General features: G+C 39.7%; 1 protein-coding gene across 2 annotated transcripts in view; it reads left to right on the top strand.

Moving 5' to 3' along the window:
• INPP5D (inositol polyphosphate-5-phosphatase D) overlaps nucleotides 1–22367 on the top strand; it is a 1064128-nt gene that overhangs the window by 911364 nt on the left and 130397 nt on the right. For both annotated transcript variants that reach the window (XM_044070586.1, XM_044070585.1), the window contains exons 21-22: nucleotides 12316–12395; nucleotides 14041–14128. In XM_044070586.1, coding sequence (XP_043926521.1) covers nucleotides 12316–12395; nucleotides 14041–14128 — 168 coding nt within the window. The remainder of the gene's footprint in view (nucleotides 1–12315; nucleotides 12396–14040; nucleotides 14129–22367) is intronic.

Raw genomic sequence — 22367 nt, 5'->3', positions numbered from 1 at the left:
TCAAGTTCCCAAATCCCATTCTTACAGAATATCTAGAAACTTAACCAATTTCTCCCAATATCTTTCAACTCCCTAAAATCCCTAAACTGGAACCCGCTTAAAATATTACCTCTAGAAGAACCTGTAAATTATTTTAATAAGGTCTTTCTTGACACCTTAAATACTATAGCCCCTATTCAGTTTAAAAGAACAAAACTTAATCATGCTCCATGGCTTACAAAACTAACTAAATAAATTCTTCTGTCCCGGGACTGTGCCCATAAGAAAAGGCACAAAAACCACAAAAATGAAATTACTTTTAAATAACTCTGCAATGCAGCAAAGAAAGTAATACAAAATGACAAAAAGACTACTTTACACAACAACTATCCACTCAAAAAAACAACCCAAAAACTTCTGGAAATCTATCTTATCAATCTTTAATCTAGGGACCACAAAGAACCCATCACCTTTTCCTGATAAAGACCCACAACACATAGTTCATATCTTCACCTCCTACTTCATTGATAGCATCCTCACACCTGTAAAGGAACCACCTCCATCAGCAAATAACTGCCCTAACAATAAGACTAACACTTCATATCACTACCAGGAGAAATACAACTTGGGTCACTCACTCTGAAAAGATAATACTAGCAACCTCCCAGAATCTCTTACATTCTCCTTAAAACTAGCAGGCACCTCTCAAATATTTAAACTATTAACTAAACTGAAACCATGTTCCCTCTCTTCCTATAACTTCCCCTCTGAATATCTGAAACTTAGCACAGAGGCAATAGCCTATCCTATTAGCATTCTCATTAACCGATCCATATGTGAATCCACAGTCCCTCAGCTCTGGAAGAAATACATAATAACCCCACTTCATAAAGGTGGTAATACCAATGATGTAACTAATTATTGACCTGTCTCCATTATCTCACCTTTTTCTAAAATATTAGAAAAGTGTATACACACTCAACTACTAAAATACCTTACTAACAATAATCTACTTGCCCCCACTCAACATGGCTTTCACCATGCACATAATTAAACTATAGCCTTACTTTCCTTTACTGACACTGTAAACTTGCCTCTTAACAGCATTAGTATTACTATATTTACTAAAGCTTTTGACAGTAACACATACTAAACTATTACAAAAATTGGCAAGACTAGGATGATCTAACCAAACCCTTAATTGGTTTGCCAATTACCCTGACAATAGACAACAATCTGTGAGATGGCAAAACAATCAATCTGACTAATCAATAAGATTGGAGTTCCCCAGGGGTTCATCCTTGGACCTTTGCTTTTCAGTGCATTTATAAATAATCTCCAGTCTCCTTACAGAGCTCCCTTATCCAATCTGGTCTTTGGTGCAGGCTGGAGAAGTTGTTTGACCGCAACTGAGCTACAAAATATAAGTATCTTTTGATTATTTTAACAGATTACTGTTTTTATAATTTAATATATATAAAGCACTTTGTCTATTCAGAATCTTCAGAAATCTTTATCTGTTTAAAAACTTTCATAGCTTGTTGTCTTAGGCTATTGTATAAACTGAAACATTTACTCTGTGTAATTATCTCTTGGCTAGTGGGGGCTGGTTCTTTTGTGTTCTTGTAAAAAAAAAAAAAAAAAAAGTTGTTGTTCTGGTCTTTGGTGCAGGCTGGAGAAGTTGTTTCACATAACTGAGCTAAAAAATATAAGTATCTTTTGATTATTTTAACAGATTACTGTTTTTATAATTTAATATATATAAAGCACTTTGTCTATTCAGAATCTTCAGAAATCTTTATCTGTTTTAAAAACTTTCATAGCTTGTTGTCTTAGGCTATTGTATAAACTGAAACATTTACTCTGTGTAATTATCTCTTGGCTAGTGGGGGCTGGTTCTTTTGTATTCTTGTAAAAAAAAAAAAAAAAAAGTTGTTGTTCTGGTCTTTGGTGCAGGCTGGAGAAGTTGTTTGACCGCAACTGAGCTACAAAATATAAGTATCTTTTGATTATTTTAACAGATTACTGTTTTTATAATTTAATATATATAAAGCACTTTGTCTATTCAGAATCTTCAGAAATCTTTATCTGTTTAAACCCTTTCATAGCTTGTTGTCTTAGGCTATTGTATAAACTGAAACATTTACTCTGTGTAATTATCTCTTGGCTAGTGGGGGCTGGTTCTTTTGTGTTCTTGTAAAAAAAAAAAAAAAAAAAAAGTTGTTGTTCTGGTTTTTGGTGCAGGCTGGAGAAGTTGTTTGACCGCAACTGAGCTACAAAATATAAGTATCTTTTGATTATTTTAACAGATTACTGTTTTTATAATTTAATATATATAAAGCACTTTGTCTATTCAGAATCTTCAGAAATCTTTATCTGTTTAAAAACTTTCATAGCTTGTTGTCTTAGGCTATTGTATAAACTGAAACATTTACTCTGTGTAATTATCTCTTGGCTAGTGGGGGCTGGTTCTTTTGTGTTCTTGTAAAAAAAAAAAAAAAAAAGTTGTTGTTCTGGTCTTTGGTGCAGGCTGGAGAAGTTGTTTGACCGCAACTGAGCTACAAAATATAAGTATCTTTTGATTATTTTAACAGATTACTGTTATCATAATTTAATATATATAAAGCACTTTGTCTATTCAGAATCTTCAGAAATCTTTATCTGTTTAAAAACTTTCATAGCTTGTTGTCTTAGGCTATTGTATAAACTGAAACATTTACTCTGTGTAATTATCTCTTGGCTAGTGGGGGCTGGTTCTTTTGTGTTCTTGTAAAAAAAAAAAAGTTGTTGTTCTGGTCTTTGGTGCAGGCTGGAGAAGTTGTTTGACCGCAACTGAGCTACAAAATATAAGTATCTTTTGATTATTTTAACAGATTACTGTTTTTATAATTTAATATATATAAAGCACTTTGTCTATTCAGAATCTTCAGAAATCTTTATCTGTTTAAAAACTTTCATAGCTTGTTGTCTTAGGCTATTTTGTCCCACCCTCCCTCCCTGTTGGTGTCTTGCTCTTATACTTGGTGGCTTTGCAGTTGCCCGCCCCTACTGTGACACACCTCCCAGTCTAGTGTCATTAGCTCATTCTTCTTAATACAGAGAGAACATTTGATAAGGCCTTCTGTTCCTCCTTTTACCTTTTCAAAAGTAAAACAAAACTTTTTTTCTTTTCTCCTGAACCTTCTTGTGTTCTGACTGTCCTTCTCAAACATATTGGAAATATACAGTATATTTCAGAGCATTTGTTATAACTGTATTTGCTATAACTGATTTAAGTATTTTTTCTGGCTTTTGAATATTTACTGCTTAGCGACTGCATCTTAGCCTGTTTATACAGCTCTGCATTCTATTTAAACTGTTTTTGTGTTGATTAACTGTTTTGCACTCTTAAAAGTTATTTGTTGCTTAATTTTACCTGTAGGCTAACACACTCAAGTGTGCTAGCCACTTAAAAGCATTTATAGCATTTACTGTCTGTTTTTTCCTTGTCTCTGTAAAAAAAAAAAAAAAAAAAAAAATCTCTTGTTTTCCCACCTTACTGAACTAGAGTAGTCCAGTTTCAGAGTTGCTGATCCCTGGGCTTTGTTTTTAGTTCCTGTTACTGATCCATTGCCTTATTAGGAAGGAGGGAAGTTTCTTTGCTTACCAGTGGGAGTGGGAAGCACTGAGCAGCCTTTTGTCCGAATTGGTGAAGTTTCAGCCAGAAACTAGTAGTCTATTGGTCGTTTTGGGCCAATTCCTAGCTCCTTTCAGCCCCTGCTATAAAACACGCTAAACACGTGTTTTCCAGCTTGTACCAACTCTGCACAGATCCTCGTGGTGGCCTGCAGAGTGATCCAAGCAGCAGAGAGCTGAAAGAGTGACTTTCTACCAGATATAAGTATTTTTGTGGCTTTCCCACTGTTATTAAGCTAGCGACTGCATTTCGCCTGTTTTACTGCTACTTTAAGTGATTTCTGCATTTTACACTGTTTATTGCACTTTAAGTTACTAATTGTTGCAAATTGTTTCTGTAGGCTACACACTAAAGTGTGCTAGCCGATTTACAGCATTTATAGCATTTACTGTCTGTTTTTCCTTATCTCTGTAATAAAACAAAAAATCTCTTGTTTTCCCACTTTACTGAACTAGAGTAGTCCAGTTTCAGAGTTGCTGATCCCTGGGCTTTGTTTTAGTTCCTGTTACTGATCCATTGCCTTATTAGGAAGGAGGAAGTTTCTTTGCTTACCAGTGGGAGTGGGAAGCACTGAGCGCCTTTTGTCCGATTTGGTGAAGTTTCAGCCAGAAACTAGTAGTCCATTGGTCGTTTTGGGCCAATTCCTAGCTCCCTTCAGCCCCCTGCTATAAAACACGCTAAACTGTACTGCTGATCTAACCATCATATCCTATAACTGAAAAGTTCATCTCTACTTGATTCCCAAGTAGACTATTCTCTATCTGTAAAGCCTAGCACTTACTCCTACAGTACTTGCACCTTGATAAAGCGCTCTTATTATAGATAGTACCCCACCAGCCTTAAACCCACTTCCCCCGGAGTCCTTTGAAAGTTCTTTATCTACTACTTCTAGTATGTCGAGGGATCAGTTGCTAGTATCCTCTCCAGCTCAACTGGTGAACCTGGGAATATTGAGGCAATGTTACAATTGCCTCATGTACACAGACAATCCTCTCCTTCTCCCACAAAACACAAATACATGCGAGAGATGCAACTATACGGCCAAACTGGAGGCTGAGCTCTCTCAACATAGGACTGGCAAGACCAGACAGGAGGAGAAGGCAACCACACACAATACATACCCAGTCACACATGGTACCATCACAACTTCAAATCATACACATACTCACACAAAGACATACTCGGAGGCTCTGATCAAAAATTTACCAAAACAGCAGAGGCCACCAAAGCAGACACCCAAACAACTACCACCTCACGACCCAACACATGCAACACATAGACCACACAGTCAGAGTGTCAAACAGTCACAGCCCTTAAGGCCAAACAAAATGCCAGACACACTTGTCATTGGTGATTCCATAGTCAGACACACTGACGTCCCGCTCACCAGACTGAGTAAGGAGAAGGTCACAGTAAGCTGCCTGTCGGGCGCTAGAATCCGCCACATAACGCAAGCACTCAGGTCTTTCAACAGCAGGTACAAGTATGACTCAGTCATTGTCCACGCTGGTGTCAACGACCTGAGACGTACCTCCTTGGACTACATGAAAAGGGACGTCGAGGAGCTCTCTGATTATGTAGCCCAGGCAGGTATGACCCTGACCTTGAGCAGTATCCTACCTTCACCTAGAATGATGCCACAATACAGTGATAAGATGATCAGCTTTAATAATTGGCTTAAATTCTGGTGTCATTCAAAGGGATCCAATGTCTGTCTGCCTGGGATGACATGCTAGACAAGCCACGCTGCTTCGCAAGGGACGGCAGGCGCCTGTAATCCCTGGGCTTCCGGAAATTGGCAAAGGCTCTTGCCACCTTCATAGTGCCTTTTTAGGCAAGGCTCAAATTCTAAACCTACCACCCTAGAACACCAAAAAGGAAAAAACTAAGGGTAATGCTGCTCAATGCCAGAAGTCTCAATCTCAAGATGCACACTCGAGGCCCTTCTCAAAATGGAGAACATCGATGTCTGTGCTGTGACAGAAACCTGGTTCAAGGCTCCTGAGAGCACCCCAGCACTAACAGGTTTCACCTCATATCATACGTTCCGGCCCCAAAATCCGGACAACACCAAGAAAGGAGGGGGGGTGTCCATATTCATAAAGGACACCCACACCTCAAGGTTGGTGGCAACGCACGATGCATCGGAGGCCATCCAGGTGCAATTAACCATAGGCAAGACTGCTCTGCAATTTGTAGCATGTTACAGGCCACCCTCTCAAACTCAGGAACCTCACATGGCCTTCCTGAAAACATTGGAGGGATAAATGTATCTCCAAACACCATCATACTAGGTGACTTCAACTACCCTAATATAGACTGGGAACACTACTCAAGCCCGAACACTCTAACCCAAAGATTCCTGGAGTTCATAAACTCAAATGCCATGGAACAACTAGTCACCATCCCCACAAGAGGTGAAAACATACTTGATCTCATCATCACGAACATGGGATCAAAATGTTCAACACCCGAAGTACACCCCTCACTGCTGAGATCAGATCATAAACTAATCTCGCTGGAGGTCCTCATCCCGCCCCACCTGAAACAAAAAGACCACAGTGAAAAACTTCTCAAAAGCCGATTTCACACTTCTAAAACTAGTGTGGTCTGCTTTAAGGCCCCTGAGCCAGTGGTAAACATTACTCAAACCGCTGAATCACTTACAAATGCCTTCTACCAGCACCTACAGGACTGCATGGATCAGGCAATCCCAAACAAAACTAAGACTCTCTGTACCAAAGGCAAGCGTCCAGTCTGGTGGACCCCAGCCATAAACAAGCTCTACAACAAAAGGAGGAAGCTACTACAAGATAGAGCAAAATCCTTGAAAGGTAAGACACCTTTGATCATTATAAGTAAAAACTAAGAGCTCTCATAAAATCATCAAAGGCAAATTTTGAGAGAAAAATCGCCAAGGACTCTAAAGACAATCATAAGGCCTTTTTAGCTATGTTAGAAACCTAGGAGGAAACTCCCAGATATGCTCAGAATTAGTTCAAAATGATGTGAAAATTACTGAACCTACACACATTGCTAACATACTGGCTGACAGGTTCAGTGCAAACTTCTCCCCCCTCCCCCCAAAAGGAGAGATATCTATCCCAGAGGATTGTTGCCCCCAAACATCTCCAATGCCCAGGTGAGAACTGCCCTCACTAAGGCACAAAACACAGCATCCATGGGACCGGATGGTGTCCCCGGCTGTGTGCTTCATGAACTCAACGAGGAATTAAACCCACAGTTAGGACAGCTGTTTAATCTTAGCCTCACCTCAGGATACGTACCCAAGGAGTGGCGCACGGCGACTGTGGTCCCACTTCATAAGGGCGGTGCCTCCACAGACCCTGGAAATTACCGCCCCATTAGCTTGACAAGCCTTATCTGCAAAGCCATGGAGAGGATCATAATGGAACTCATAAATAAAGACATAGGGAACTTGCAGACTTTGGATCCAACCCAGTTTGGCTTTGTCAAAGGCAGATCCTGCCTCTTAAACTTGGTTGACTTTTTCGAGACAGTCACCAAGGCCATTGATGAGGAAAGGCAGTCCATACAGCCTACCTCGACCTGGCAAAGGCCTTGACACAATACCCCACTCAGGTATCATCGAAAAACTCATCAGCTTGAATGTAAACCCATACATCACAAGATGGGTTGCAAACTGGCTAAGCGACAGAACCCACAGGGTCAGAGTTGCTGGAGCCATGTCAGACTCAAAGCCTGTCACAAGTGGTGTCCCACAGGGCTCAGTCCTGGGTCCACTCTTGTTCGGCATCTACTTTTCTGAAGTACAAGCAAACACAGGAGGGTTATGGCTGACAAAGTTTGCAGATGACTGCAAACTGGCCATAGTCGAAAACACATCTGACACAGATATCCTCCAGAAGGGCCTCACAGAAGCGGATAACTGGTGCCAGAGCCATGGCCTGAAGTTAAACGCCAAAAATGCATAGTCATACCCTTCGGGAAAAACAAGGTTACCCCTAGCTACCATATAGGTGACAATCCACTGAGCACAGAAAAAGTCATCAGGGATCTGGGGACCCAAGTTGACAGTAGTCTTTCGTTTGACACTCATGTTGCTAAAGTAGTTAGGAAAACCTTCTATATCGCCCACCTGATCATGAAGGGATTCACATCTAGATCAAGGGAGGTCATCGTCCCCCTGTACTCATCACTCATTAGACCTATGATTGAGTACAATGCCCCGTTCAGAATGTATCTGACCAGACACCTGATGCAGCTTGAAAGGCCCCAAAAGTTCCTCACCAAAAGGATAAAGGGTCTCAAAAATATGTCTTATGCTGCCCGACTGAAAGAACTCCAGCTTTATTCAGTCTCATACCGCTTGCTCAGAGGTGACCTGTGCCTGATATATAAGGCCATGTCAAACCCAGATTTGATGAATATGCTTCACCTCAAAAAATCTAGATCCCTCAGAACCACAAGGGCGGGAGACTTAAACCTTGACACGGTTATAAATAGAACGTGCTGGAGGGACAGATTCATCACCCAGAGACTCCCTATGCTGTGGAACAAAATCCCGGTACATGTGAGGCAGAGCACCTCGCTGGCCTTGTTCAAGAGGAATCTTGACCAATGGATGGGAGATCGCAGATATACCCCAGGGATTACTTCAGTGTCACTGCTTGACAGAGGCACAGAAAAATGATAGGCATAGTTTTTATTCAAACTAAAGGGGTGGCGAAAGCCACATAACTATGGGCTAGGCTTATAAATGCCCTTGGGCAGATAGCCTAGTATGAACCTATGAACCTATGAACCTATGATCATCATATCTTCTAGAAATTTCCAAGATCTGGTAACCACTGAAGAAATGCTGATAAATATACAAACCACATTGAATAAAACCAGCACTGCAGGATAAAAAGCCCAATAAAAGTCTGCACACCCAAAGACACAAATACTCCTAGGACTGATAAATAGTTTAAGCCACAGCACAGGTGTAAAAAGTTAAGTGCTTTCGTTTCAACATAGGAAACTTCATCAGAACAATAAATAAAATGGCAAATCTACTTAAATATACATAATGGTAACACGATTGTATAAAAACAGCAATTAGTCCATACTAAAAAGATGAGGAAATAACAACATAGTTCTAGAACTGATCAATAAATCCCTGTAAAACCTGACGCCTTGACACTTATATATATATATATATATATATATATATATATATATATATATATACATACACAGAAAACATTTCTACCTTAATCTAATATGAAATTCAAAAATTCAACATAAAAAGCAAACTAAAAAAAAATATATATAGCACTTCTTCTAAAGCTGACCTTAAATGGGCATTGAAAAGCCTTAAGTGGGTGTGGCATAGTAGCAAACATATTCCAATATTTTGTGACAACAGCGTTAATCTGAGATGAGTCCTGATGGTATATGGTCACAAAATATGTGTCTGAGGACTCAGGGGGAACTGTAGTAAGCATGTTCATGGGTGAATCAGGAGGGGAAATGTTTGTTTCCAACATGTGACCATTGAGTAATGGGTAATATTTTGTACCCCATCTCCCTAACATTTCCCTTTTGGTAGTTTAATGAGACATTTTGGGTACTCCCTAGAAGTGAATAACTGGTCTATATATTCTAATTCCAAAATCAAATCATCCCATACAGAGGTCATCCTGGCAGCCCTAATCACTTGGCCTTTCACTATATTTTTTCTGGGAATAAGGATGGTTGCTCTTGAAATGTAAATATGAATTTGAAAAATAATCTTTCCTGTGAATTTTGGAAGTAAAACAGTGGTTGGCAGCATCTTTGGTAATATGTATGTCTAGATAAGCTATGGAAGAATTATCTAGTGTGTGTGTGAAGGACAGAAAATCAGTTGTAGACACCAAATATTACATGAATTTGTCCAGCTGCTCTATTGAGCCTTACCATACAATATAAATGCCATCCAAATAACAGAGCTCAATGGTCACATGTTGGAAACAAACATTTCCACTCCTGATTCACCCATGAATATGCTTACTGCAGTTCCCCCAGATTCCTCAGACAGATATTTTGTGAAAGACTCATCTCAGAATAAGGCTATTATCACAAAATATTGAAATATGTTTGCTACTATTCCACACCCACTTAAGGCTTTTCAAAGCCCATTTAAGGTCAGCTTTAGAAGAAGTGCTAACTTTAAAAATTCATTTGAAAGGGCTGACTGGCACAGGAACCCCCACACCCGGCCAAAAAGGGCCCTGTTAAATGTGGCAATTGCACACAGTCCTCTGTGATTGTTAATGATACAGAACTATTTTTACCTAGTTTGCAAAAATATATACCTACTGATTGTCACTACAACTGTGTTTCAAAGGGGGTCATATACATGGCTTTTTGTTCTTCCTATTTTGCATTTTATATCGGTAAAACCGAAAGAAGTTTAAAACAAAGAATTTACGCACATGTATATGTCATTAACAGAGGAAAGGACACCAATGCTTTATATAGACATAGGACTGTGTGCCCAGATGAAAAATTTAAATTTTGGATCACTGAGCAGATTAAACCTATGGAAGGGGTTGATGACTGGGAAACTAAGCTTAAATTTCAGGAATTGGTATGGCAATTGACCCTGGATGCTTGTACTGGCCCAGGATTAAATGACCATATTTCCATTATACCTACCCTTATGATGAGAGCTAATGCAAATTATATATATTTTAGTTTGCTTTTTGTGTTGAATTTTTGAATTTTGTATTAAATTAAGGTAGAAATGTTTGCTGTGTATATATGTATATAAGTGTCAAGACATCAGGTTTTACATGGATCCATTAATCAGGTTGTTATTCCCTCACTTTTTTAGTATGGACTAATTGCTGTTTTTTTATCCAATCATGTTAACATTATGTGTATTTAAGCAGATTTGCCATTTTACTTATTGTTCTGATGGAATTTCCAAGGCCTCCAAAAAATAACACAAAATACATTCTCAACAATTGAAACTTGGCGAAGCAAAGGACAACTACTTCTATACCCCAAGAAATCTAAGTTACTAGCCTTTTTATCCAGACCACCCCCACAAGGTTTTAAAATATTCTCTCTAAATAAGATAGAAATAGAAACAGTGAATACTGAAAAATTACTAGGCATTACTATAAATGATAAACTTTCCTTTGAACAACATATACTTAATGCAAGAAAAAAAAACTCATTTTAAATATGGCAAACTTTATAGACACAAATTTTATTTAGATTTTCTCACAAGAACAAAACTGGCAAGTACTCTCCTACTCCCTTCTCTCCTCTATGGTTCCTCCATTTTTACACAACTTCACACATCCCTAAGCAACAAACTACAATCCTGCTATTATAAGACTGCTAAATTTGCCTATGGCCTTTCTAATCGTACACACCATTGCCAAGCCATCAAAATGTTGAAATGGTTCAAGTTCCCCCATTACCTTCAATACACCCAACTTACGATTGTTCAGAAACTAATATATAACCCAGGGAACTGATCTACACTTTCAGATATCATACAAACCTATATTCCCTACAAAAATCTTCGGTCCTCTAATAAACTTCTATGTGTGTCCAAACCCATCAAGAGAGCTAAACAAAGCCTATATTCCTATTTCATAACTAAATTATGGAATGACCTACCCCCACTATTACACTACTTGAGTCTATAAAAACCTTCAAACACACCCTAAACTCACTTTCTTCAAAACCAAACTTGCCTTTGTGCCCAAATCCAAAGACCACCACAGTAGAACTAATCCTGGGACCCTGCTCCAGAACCAGACTCTATCTAACCAGTGTAATGTTTCTTTAATTTTACTCTACAGAGTCTAATCTTATCGCCTTCACTGTCTTATTCCTTACAATTAGTAGCTTAACTTTTATCCTTTCTTTTACTAGAATGCAGAAAATAATTGATTTATATAAATTGTTGTTCCTATAGCGTACAATATGCTATTATAATTTTTGTATATACAATAGAACACCAAATCCAATTATTTAGACATCTAACTTTGCTTATTTATTAATTACTGGGATTGTATAAAAACATATTTTTTTTATTTTTCTATTTTTTTGTACAAAGTATCACTTTGTAATTCTGTACTATCTTTGGAGCTTTTCTCCCTAGGCCTCCACTGAAAATGGGTTTCTGACCCAGTGAACTTTCCTGGTCAACAAATGTCAATAAAATAATAAAAAATAAATAAACAAACAAACAAATAAATAGTCTTCCAGAAAGGAAGTTACAGCGAAACAACATCCCTGTAAGAAGACTAAATGGTGCATTCTTATTGGCTGGAACATTTGTTTTGCATATTAATCTGCATCTCAGGTGGATGAATGTACACTAAGAGTGCATTAATTGTCAGCAAAAGTGTGCACCATCACAGGTTGTTCCTTACATTTCAAATGTCTTCTGAGTTTGAGATACAGACAAATAAGTATCAGGGCATCACTCTCAGCTCAATTAACAAGCACATTTTGGTGATTTAAAAAGGCTATTTGCACCCTTACGCAGCCATTATTATCTGTGTTATGGATAAGTACATGAACATCTGGTATGTGAAATATATGTTCAAGTGGCTGCTCTGCTAATAAACAATTCAACCATTTCCTGTACTGCTAAATATTTGCATATTCTAAATACTTCCTTACAGATCCTGATAAGAGTCAAGAAGGGGAAAACCAGGAAGAAGAAGACGGTTTTCTGCATGTTAAGTTTGACCAACTGCCAAAGGTAAATATTTTTTTCATTTCTGTTTACCTTCTGCTAACCTTGTGATACATCACAAGCAGAGTTTGGTACAGGTGTGTTTTCCCAAGGAAAGAGAAAAAAGTTATTAATAATGCTGCAACCACATCTGACAAGAAACATTTCTTAAGTTGCACACAAAAGGAAGTCTCAGAGTAAGTGGACTGCTATATAATCAATATTTTACTGGTTCTCTTCAATACACTTGAAAAGTCTAGTTGTGCTGTTTGTAACTGTGCAGTCTGTAAAGCATTCAACTTGTTCAATTTTTTAACTCCATTAATTTTGCCTTTGGTTTTCCATTCTCTTTAATATGTTAGGTTATATTGACTGGCTTCTGATGGGTTAACATTATTACCCTCACCTCCTTAGCCCTTTTTACATGTCTATGGCCATCTACTGCAATCTATGTTTCCTTAGTATCCTATTGTCTGCTTTTCTTTGCACAGTTGGGCAACATGTCATGTGCCCTGTAGGGGGTCATTATCTCCTGCAAATTATCTTAGATTTCTGTTTGTCTCTGTCATTTCTTGTGCTTATTTGTGTATCAGTGTTGATCCTTCTGCTCAGCAGCAATTCTCCATGAATCTGTATGCCACTTGGGTTTTGACATGCTCATCACTGAGTATCTATTCCTTATATTTCTCTCAGCCTATGTAGCACATGTTCCTCTATGGCTGCATATAAATATGCATTTTTTTTTCTCTCTGTCCTCTTAGAATATGATTCACTATTGCTATTTATGAGTATATTTTCATTTTCTTACATTACCCCCTCACTTTCTCTTTCTTTCTACCTCCAATGCACATGTTCCTCTGTGACTGTTTATGAATAGTTTACTTGTACCACTATTTCTCCTGCTTTTGTAGAATGTGTGTGCCTAATGATGTTTGTACTTCCTTTTACCTCTTTCTTTGTAGTAGCCATTGACCTTCTACTGCTTCCTTTTACTATGTATACTTTATACCTTTCTCTCTCTGTGAAGAGTGTCTTCTTTGTTCCTGTCTCTCTGCCTTCATAAGATATGCTTCCATATTTCTAAGAATATCTGTGCTCCACACCTCATGCTTCATCAGGAATCCTGATTGCTTTTCATATACTAGCATATTCTTAACTGTAGTTCTATGTCACTTTATCTCTGTTGATGGTTGTCTATGTCCTTTTATCCTGATCTGTTCCATTCCATGAGCTTCCTCACTGTTCCCTGTCTGTTTTGTAAGGCTATCTCTTGCTATTGACTTGGCTTTGTGTACCATTATACAGCTATGTCATTTTCTTGAAGTCACTTTGGTCTCCCTTTCTTCACCCTGTGGCATGTGGTAATATCCCATGTCTTCTTCCAGATCTCTGTGCCTCCATACCTGTCATTAGTTCATTATCTATCTTTCTGGATTGGTTGTGCACATTGGTTCTCACACATGGACCACTTGTTTACTTAGTACCTCTCCTTTTACTTCTGTTGTGCTATGTGCCATCACATTCTTGAATATGCCTGTCAGTTCCTTTTTATGTCTCTGTGGCACTCTTTGATTCTGTAAAACTTGAGCATTTTTATTATTTTCTTACTAGTTAAAAGAAATGTGCATTGTTATCCTTTGTTTAATATGATTTTGTACTCTTTGGTTTGCAGCTAAAGCCAATTGTAGACGACCCAGAGTACTTACTGGATCAACACATCCTGATTAGCATTAAGGCCACTGACACTGATGAATCCTATGGTAAGTGTACAGCTTTGAGCAACAGCTGATTTTGTTTGTGGGCAGTATTAACAGGCCCTCTAGATTAAGCCTAACAACAAAACGCAGGCTTTGAAAGACACTTCAATCACATTTTCAGTTTGTTGGAACTTGTCTTGTAGTAGAGGGTCAGACATTTCTGCAGCTACACATTGTAATGCAACAATAAAGCGAATAATCCTGTAGGCTAGAGAATACCACTTTAACAACTGCTACTCTGCAGTGCCCAACAAATATATCCTCAGTTTTCTGTAACTTTGCTACAACCAAAGTAAATATTTTTGAATGCTACTAATGTTTGCAGTAGCAAAATGACTGCAAAAAAGAAAGATACAATATTGTGACATATTTAAGTCTTCATGTGACAGAGTCTCTCAACAAGCAGGAACCTGAACACCTTCAGCCCATCTGTAATATGCCACTCTTCCATGGTTGGCCATTTTTTTGTTTATGTATACTAGAAGTATATTAACATGTAAGTGTGGAAGGTTTCCATGTGATCTGTTAAGAAGTAAAGTGTATTTTCAGTGCCATTTTAGAAATGACCATGCATCCTACTGTGCATATCTCTCAACTGTCCCTAATTTAAGGGACAACCCTAATTCTGACAAATGTCTACCATATCCTACCTAAAATCAGTGATACATCTGAGAAAAACTGGCAAATTATAATCAGCTAGTAATGGTGTACATTAGTTACAGACTTCTTTAGTTTCATAAAATGCTTGTTAATTCATTTATTCTTATTCTATTAACTTTCTAAATCAGTAGCACTAACATTTAGAAAGCATCCTTGATGCAAGGTCTTTCTCCCTTATTATTTTTGGATTTTTCCTTATTCTGATGTTGATAGATCAACAGCTATGCTGCTATGTAAAGGAATACAACATTGCAGTGCTTCTTCCTTACATACCCAGTTAATTCAGTCTATCCATCTATCCATTCTTTCATTCATTTTTATACCACTTGTCCTGGTGACAGATGCCATGATAGCAAACTGAACAGGGTGGACAAGACTTCCATATCCCCACCAGCAGACCTAATTTCATCTAGCCAGTATGTCCTTATTTTCTCATTGAGCATCCTTGCCACCGTAGGTCTTGAGCAATCTGAGCAGGAATGGCCGTTTTCCTATCTTTTGCTGTTATCAGTGTCAAAAGAATACACACAAGAAGCTTCCCTCCATCCTCCCTCACTCCTTTCCATTTCAGAAGGTATTTATTTCCATTTAGTGAAGCTGGAGGAACCAATCAGTCTAGATTTTCCCCTCAGAACAATTCTTTTCATCTTTTTTTCCTTTCTGTTTGTTTTATCATGAGTTTGGAGAAGCCATATAAACCATTGCTCAGAAGATATAAATATGGTCAAAAGCTCATCAGATGGGACATGCATCTTGTTTCTTGACCTGTCTGAGATTACTCCATGGTGTAAGGTTTGACGCAATGTGCCTGAACATAACTGAAGATAATCTCACATCTCCAAAGAAAGCCCCTAAATTTCTGTGGAAAGGAAGAAATAAAGAAAAGAGGATGTTATCAGCCTTCATCTCCTCACATTGCAAGATCATATTTGGGGCCCCTCGGAAGGTTTATGTAGTAGGGCTATCGTCCTCCTCATTAGAAGCATATGCAAGCAAGTTTGTGCCCTCTTCCTTAAAAGTTCAACAAAACTTGCACTGCAGAGACAAGGACAAGAGTTTTTGTTTAACTTGTTCCTTCTCCACAATGAGACCAGAGGACCTAAGATCCATCTTAGATCTGAAATATTTGAATCAGTTCAATATCTAAGATTTCAAGGTTACCGACAGCCTTAGCATGACTCCACTTGTTGAATAGTCACACACCACCATATCTGGTTCATCTTGCAGATTCTTCAGGTTTTAGGATGGCAGGGAATCATTTCATTTTTAAAAATTGCCCTTTATGTTGTTAATATAGATCTTTGCCAGGTGCTCAGACAATGTAATAGCTGACTTCATGCTGACCTCAAGAAGAATAGCTTATATACCTTGCCAGATGTGGACAACTGCATGGTGTCTACCAGGTCCAGGGAAAAATCTGTTGCATATACCCTGATGAACTTTGGACTTGTTCTACTACATGGATAGTTCAATTGGCTGCAAAATTCCTGTTTGACCTCAACCTGCAACACTACTTTCCTTGACCTGATGACAGATTTTTGTAGTGTTTATCTTCCAAGGAATAAGTCAGGTGGAGCAAGGAGGCTTCTCTGACTTCAGCCTGAGAGATCATGAAAGTTCTGGGCTGTAAGGCAGAAGCCAGTATATTGGATCCCTTGACAAAGCTCTGAATACTGAACAATTAATGTTCTTTTCATTTCCAAAATTAGCATTCTGAACCCTGAGATACTCTGGTTGAACAGATTAGTGAATTTTGGCAAACCTGCTATAGAAAGGATTTCCTTTCAACAAGTGCTCAGGTGGTCACCACACTTTCTCAATGAACTCTACAAATCAAGACAAGACAGCACAACACTACTAGCCATTGGCCACCTGTAGGTAATTGATTAATTATCGATCCTGCAACTCATGAAGGATGCAAGGCAATAAGTTTACTTCAGAATACAGCATGCACACCAATATCACTCAGACCGATGTGAGATATTCTTCAAGCTTTTCTTGCTGTCTTGGAAAACGGTAATGTCACAATTCCATTGGGTGGTCTGTGATGTTTTATGTCAGATAAGAAAGCACATAGTCATTTTGTGCAGACAGACAGTCAAGTTATGGAAATAGGCAGTGGCAAACAACGTGGTACTGATGTCAAAGAATTTTTCTAGTCTCCAAAAATATATCCTGACAAATGTTCTCAAATGAGTGAGCTCCAAAACCTTCTGCTCAACCCCATCTCAGTGGATAATCTAAGTATGGATAGCTCTAGATCTTAAACTGCAGTTTCCAAAGTTTTTTCTATTTTAGGTCTGCCTTGCAAAATGAATACTTTCTTTTATGGAGAGAGGGATTGTTTACACTTTAGATCATTCTTTCTCATTCAGAAGGTTTAGCTGTAAAGTGGCGTGAAATGCTAAGAATGACTATCCTTCTGGTCTTGTAAAATAAGATCTTATGTGATCCAGTCCCTTTATTTCAGACTGCAGGACTTGTAAATGCAGGCAGCATTATTTTGGCACCTATATGACTTTTCCCAAACTTCAAGCTCTCCCTTCACTCCCATAATGTACCACATTACCATATTCACTCCAGATCCTATTTACTTATAGATTACATCACAGGGTGAACCTTTGTCTCAAGTGGATGATATAGGTTCATAGGCAGGTACTAGGCTATCGGTCCAAGGGCCTAAGTAAGCCTAGCCAACAAGGTTCCCTAGCTTATACCACCCAAGAAAGTTATTTTCCCTGTGCCCCTGTCGAGCAGAGTCACAGAAGTGATCCCTGGGGTGTATTTCCTATTTCCCATCCACTCATCAAGATTTTTCTTGAAGAGTGCTAATGAGGAACTTTGCTTGACATATATGGGTAGCTTGTTTCAGAGTATGGGAAGTCTCTGGGACAGGAATCTATCCCTCCAGCATGTCCTGTTTATTGTGGTGAAAAGGTTTAGGTCCCTAGAGTGTGGGATTGGGATTTCTTTAGGTGTAGCATGTCCAACAACTCTGGGTTTGAAATAGCTTTATATGTTAGGTAGAGATCACCTCAGAGTAGGCGATATGCTACAGAGTAAAGCTGGAGTTTTTTGAGACGGTCAGTGTAAGGCATCTGTTTGAGGCCAGTAATCCTCTTTGTGAGGTACTTCTGTGGCCTTTCCAGCTGCTGCAGATGTCTTGTGAGGTACATTCCAAAAAGGGCGTTGTATTCTATAATAGGTCTAATGAGTGTCGAGTAGAGGGGAACAATGACCTCTTTTTTCCTGGATGAGAACCCTTTTGTGATGAGGTGTGCCACATAGAAGGATTTCCTAACTACTGTGGTGATATGATTATCAAAAGAGAGACTACTGTCCATCTGGGTCCCAAGGTCTCTTATCACACATTCGGCATTAAGTAGACTGCTGCCTATGTGATATTGCATGAGTACAGAGTTTTTACCAAAGAGGATGACAATTCACATTTTGGCATTGAGCCATGGCTCTGACACCAGGCATCTGTCTCAGTGAGGCCCTTCTGTAGGATGTCCACATCATTAGGGGATTCGACTATGGCTCCTAGTTTGCAGTCATCTGTGAACTTTGTTAGCCAAAGGCCTTCTGTGTTAGCCTGTACTTCAGAGAAGTAGATACCAAATAGGAGAGGTCCCAGGACTGAACCCTGTGGTACTCCACTTGTCACTGGTTTGAAGTCAGATTTGTAGTCTGCAACTTTTACAGTGTGGGTTCTGTCGGTGAGCCAGTTGGCAACCCATGTTGTGACATAGGGATTTATACCTAGTTTAATGAGTTTAGTTATAATTCCAGAATGGGGGATTGTATCAAAAGCCTTGGCGAGGTCAAGATAGGCTGTGTGAACCACCTTACCCTCGTCTACGGCTTTTGTGACTGCCTCAAAGAACTCGATCAGGTTCAGGAGGCATGATGTGCCTTTCACAAACCTGAATTGGGTGGGTCCAGAGTTTGGAGGTTACCAATGTCTTTGTTTATGAGTTCCATGATGATACGTTCCATGGCCTTACAGACCAGGCTCATCAGGCTAATAGGGCGATAGTTCCTGGGATCAGTGGTGGGGCTCCCTTTGTGGAGTGTGATAACTGTTGCTGTGTGCCATTCAGTGGGCACAAAGCCTGACATGAGGCTACGATTGAACATGGTGCTTACATGGGGAGCCAGTTCATTCTGCAGTTCATGTAAAATGCAGCCTGAGATGTTGTCCAGTCCCATGGATGCTGTGTTTTTGGCTTTAGAGAGTGCAGCTTTTACCTGCGTAGTTGTGATTTTAGGGGGTGAGAGGGGGGGTAAAGTTAGCACTGAACCTATCTGCCAGGATGTTGGCAATATCAGTTGGTTCTGTAATTTTCGTGCTGTTGTGCTGTAACTCAGAGCAGATCTGGGTGTTGCCATTGAGATTCTTGACATAGCTATATAATGCTTTGTGGTTATCCCTGGAATCAACAGTGAGTTTGTTTTCATAGCTAGCTTTGGAGGATCTTATAAGGGATCTCAGCTTCTTACTGAGGCTGACCAGGGAGCTCCTCCACTCGTGGGATTTTTCTATCTTTTGCAACAGTTTCTTCCTTATGTTGTAGAGTTTGTTTATGGCAGGGGACCACCAGATTGGCTTCCTCTTTTTGGAGGACAGCATCTTGGTTCTGTTTGGGATAGCAAGATCCATGCACTTGTGTAAGTGCTTATAGTGTGCATTTGTGTAGGATTCAGCAGTCGTAACTGCATTGTCCATCTGCATGGGTGCCATGAAGTTCACCACTTCTGTCTTAAGAAGCATGAAGTTAGCTTTGGAGAAATTTTTTACCATGGTTTCCTTAATGGGGGGGTGGGGGTGGGATGTGGATATCTAGGGTGATTAGCTTATGGTTGGATCTGACCAACGAGGAGTTGACTTCAGGTGTGGAACACCGGTCACTCATGTTGGTAAGGACTAGGTCTAGGATATTGTTGCCCCTTGTGGGGGTGTGGATAAGTTGATCCAGGGCATTGGAATTTATGAATTCCAGAAAGCGTTGAGTGAAGGAGTTTGTACATGAGCTGTTTTCCCAGATAATGGTAAGGTAGTCGAAATCGCCCCTTTATTCGGGTGTTTGGTTGAACCCTAATATTTTCCAGTATATCAAGGAAAGAGGAGTGGAAATTATGGGGCCTGGTGGGGGATCTGCAGCAAGCTACAATTTGGATTTCAGTTTTGCCTAGAGTTAGTTGCACTTGGATAACCTTGGATGCATTATGCTGAGCAACTAGTCTAGAGGTGTGGATATCCTTAATGAATATGGACACACCTCCGCCTTTGGTGTTCCGGTCCAGGTTAGATGGCCGAAAAGTGTACTATGAGTTATACTCTGGTAATGCAGGGGTGCTGTCTGGATCCTTGAACCAGGTCTCAGTCACTTAACATATATCGATGTTCTCCATTTTAAGGAGTGCCTCAAGGAAGTGCATTTTGAGATTTAGAGTTCTAGCATTGAGTAGCATTACCCTCAGTTTTTGCTTGCCTGTTCCTGTTACAGTGGTGAATTTGTAATTTGAACCTTGCCTAAAAAAGGCACTATAGGGGTGGCAAGAGCCTTAGCCAGTATCCAGAATCCCAGGGGTGACAGGGGAACGCCATCTCTGGCAAAGCATCATGGTCTGTCGACCATGTCGTCCCAGGCAGACAGATATTGGATCCCCTTAGAATGACACCAGAAGCTTAGCCAATTGTTGAAGTCAATCATTTTGTCCTTGTACTGTGGTATCATTCTGGACAATGGCAGAATGCAACTCAGGGCTAGGGTCATACCTGCTTGGGCTACAAAATTGGAGAGCTCTTCCATGTCTCTTTCCATGTAGTCCAGGGAGGTACATCTCAGGTCCTTCACACCAATATGGACAATGACAGAGTCATATTTGTACTTGTTGTGGAGTGACCTGAGTGCATGGGTTATGTGGCAGATCCTGGCACCCGACAGGTAGCTGACAGTAACCTTCTCCTTGTTTAGCCTTGTGAGTGGGACACCAGTGTGCCTGACTATAGAGTCATCTATGACTAGTGCGTTGGGTATGTTATTTTGCCTTATGGGCTGTGGTTGAGTGGCACACTGAGTCTGTGGGCTATGTGTCATTTGGGTTGTGTTGGGGGGGTGAAGGTTGCTTGCATTTCTGCTTTGGAGGTCTCTGTTGCTTGAGCAGATTATTATTGAGAGCCTCCGCAAATGTTTTTGTATTTCTATGTGTGGATTTTGGTAGTGTAGGTTTAGTGGGACTATGTGATGAGTTTGGTGTGGTGCAAGTGTTTACCTTCTTCTCTTGACTGTCAAGTTCAGTCTTGGTTGGAGAGAGCTTTACCTCCAGTTTGGCTAGATAAGTGCATCTCTCAAAGGTTGTAGTGTTGGGTGGTAGGAGGAGAGGGTTGTCTGTGTACATGAGGCAATTGCTACATTGCACCAAGATGCCCAGATTCATCAGATAGACAGGAGAGAACACTGGGAGCTGACCCTTGGACATGCCTGAATAAAAAAATATTTTCCTCTAGACAAGTGAGGAAAGTAAGTACAAGAGCTGTTTTTCTCTATGCAAGTGAGGAAAGTAAGTACAAAAACTGTTTTCCTCTAGGTAATGAGGAAGGTTGAATGCTGTAGTAACCTGTAGCTTATTTACTGCTTACAACAAGTTCTGAACAAGTGGCAAGCACGAATAAGCAAATTCAAGCACTAAAACTAAGAATCTGTATCTGAACTAGACTAGCTACAGGAAAGAAACAAGTGCAAATGTGGGCTTTTAAATCAAAAAGTTGAGAGAGATGGAAACATTTCCCAAACAGCCAATAACTTTAATTTCTGGGCCAGAAACCCCTCCTTATGTGGTAGATAGGTTACCTAGTGCTTACCACTCCCACTGATAAGCTAGCAGGCTTCCCTCCAACACAAACAGGCTGGGGGGCTCAGAAGCTTACAAACAGTCCTGGATACATCAAATCTGTATCTGTACTAGACTAGTTACATGAAAGGGAGGGGAACAAGTGCAAATGCTGGCTTTTAAATCAGAAAGTTGAGAGAGATGGAAAAGCTGCCCAAATGGCCAACAACTACAATTTCTGGGTCAGCAACCACTCCTTATGTAGTAGATAGGTTACCTAGTGTTTACCACTCCCACTGATAAGCTAGCAGGCTTCCCTGCAACACAAACAGGCTGGGGGGCTCAGAAGCTTACAAACAGTCCTGGATATAGCAAATCTGTATCTGGACTAGACTAGTTACAGGAAAAGCAAGAAACAAGTGTATTTTTTGTTACAGTTAAGCAGAACACAGGGAGATTCTAGCAAAGTTTTTTTTTGTAAAGGAAAGGGAGAAAGAAGAAGCAGAAGATAACCCAAGGTTAGGAAACTAAGTGGGTTGACCTTCTCAAATGTTCTCTCTGTATTAGGTAGAATAAACTAATGACACTAGACTGGAGGAGTGTCCCAAATCAAATTTACAGTAGGGGCGGACAACTGCAAAGCCACCAAGTATAACAGCAAGACACCAACAGGGAGGGAGAGTGGGGAACAATACAATAGCTACTAGCCTGCACTCTTTTAGACAGTAAACACTACAGAAATGTT

This window comes from Protopterus annectens, chromosome 4.part1 (assembly GCF_019279795.1).
Source record: "Protopterus annectens isolate FY-2018-M chromosome 4.part1, PAN1.0, whole genome shotgun sequence".
Lineage (NCBI taxonomy): Eukaryota > Metazoa > Chordata > Ceratodontiformes > Protopteridae > Protopterus > Protopterus annectens.
The sequence above is the reverse complement of the archived record's forward strand: the minus strand, read 5'-3'. Positions and strand labels throughout refer to the sequence as shown.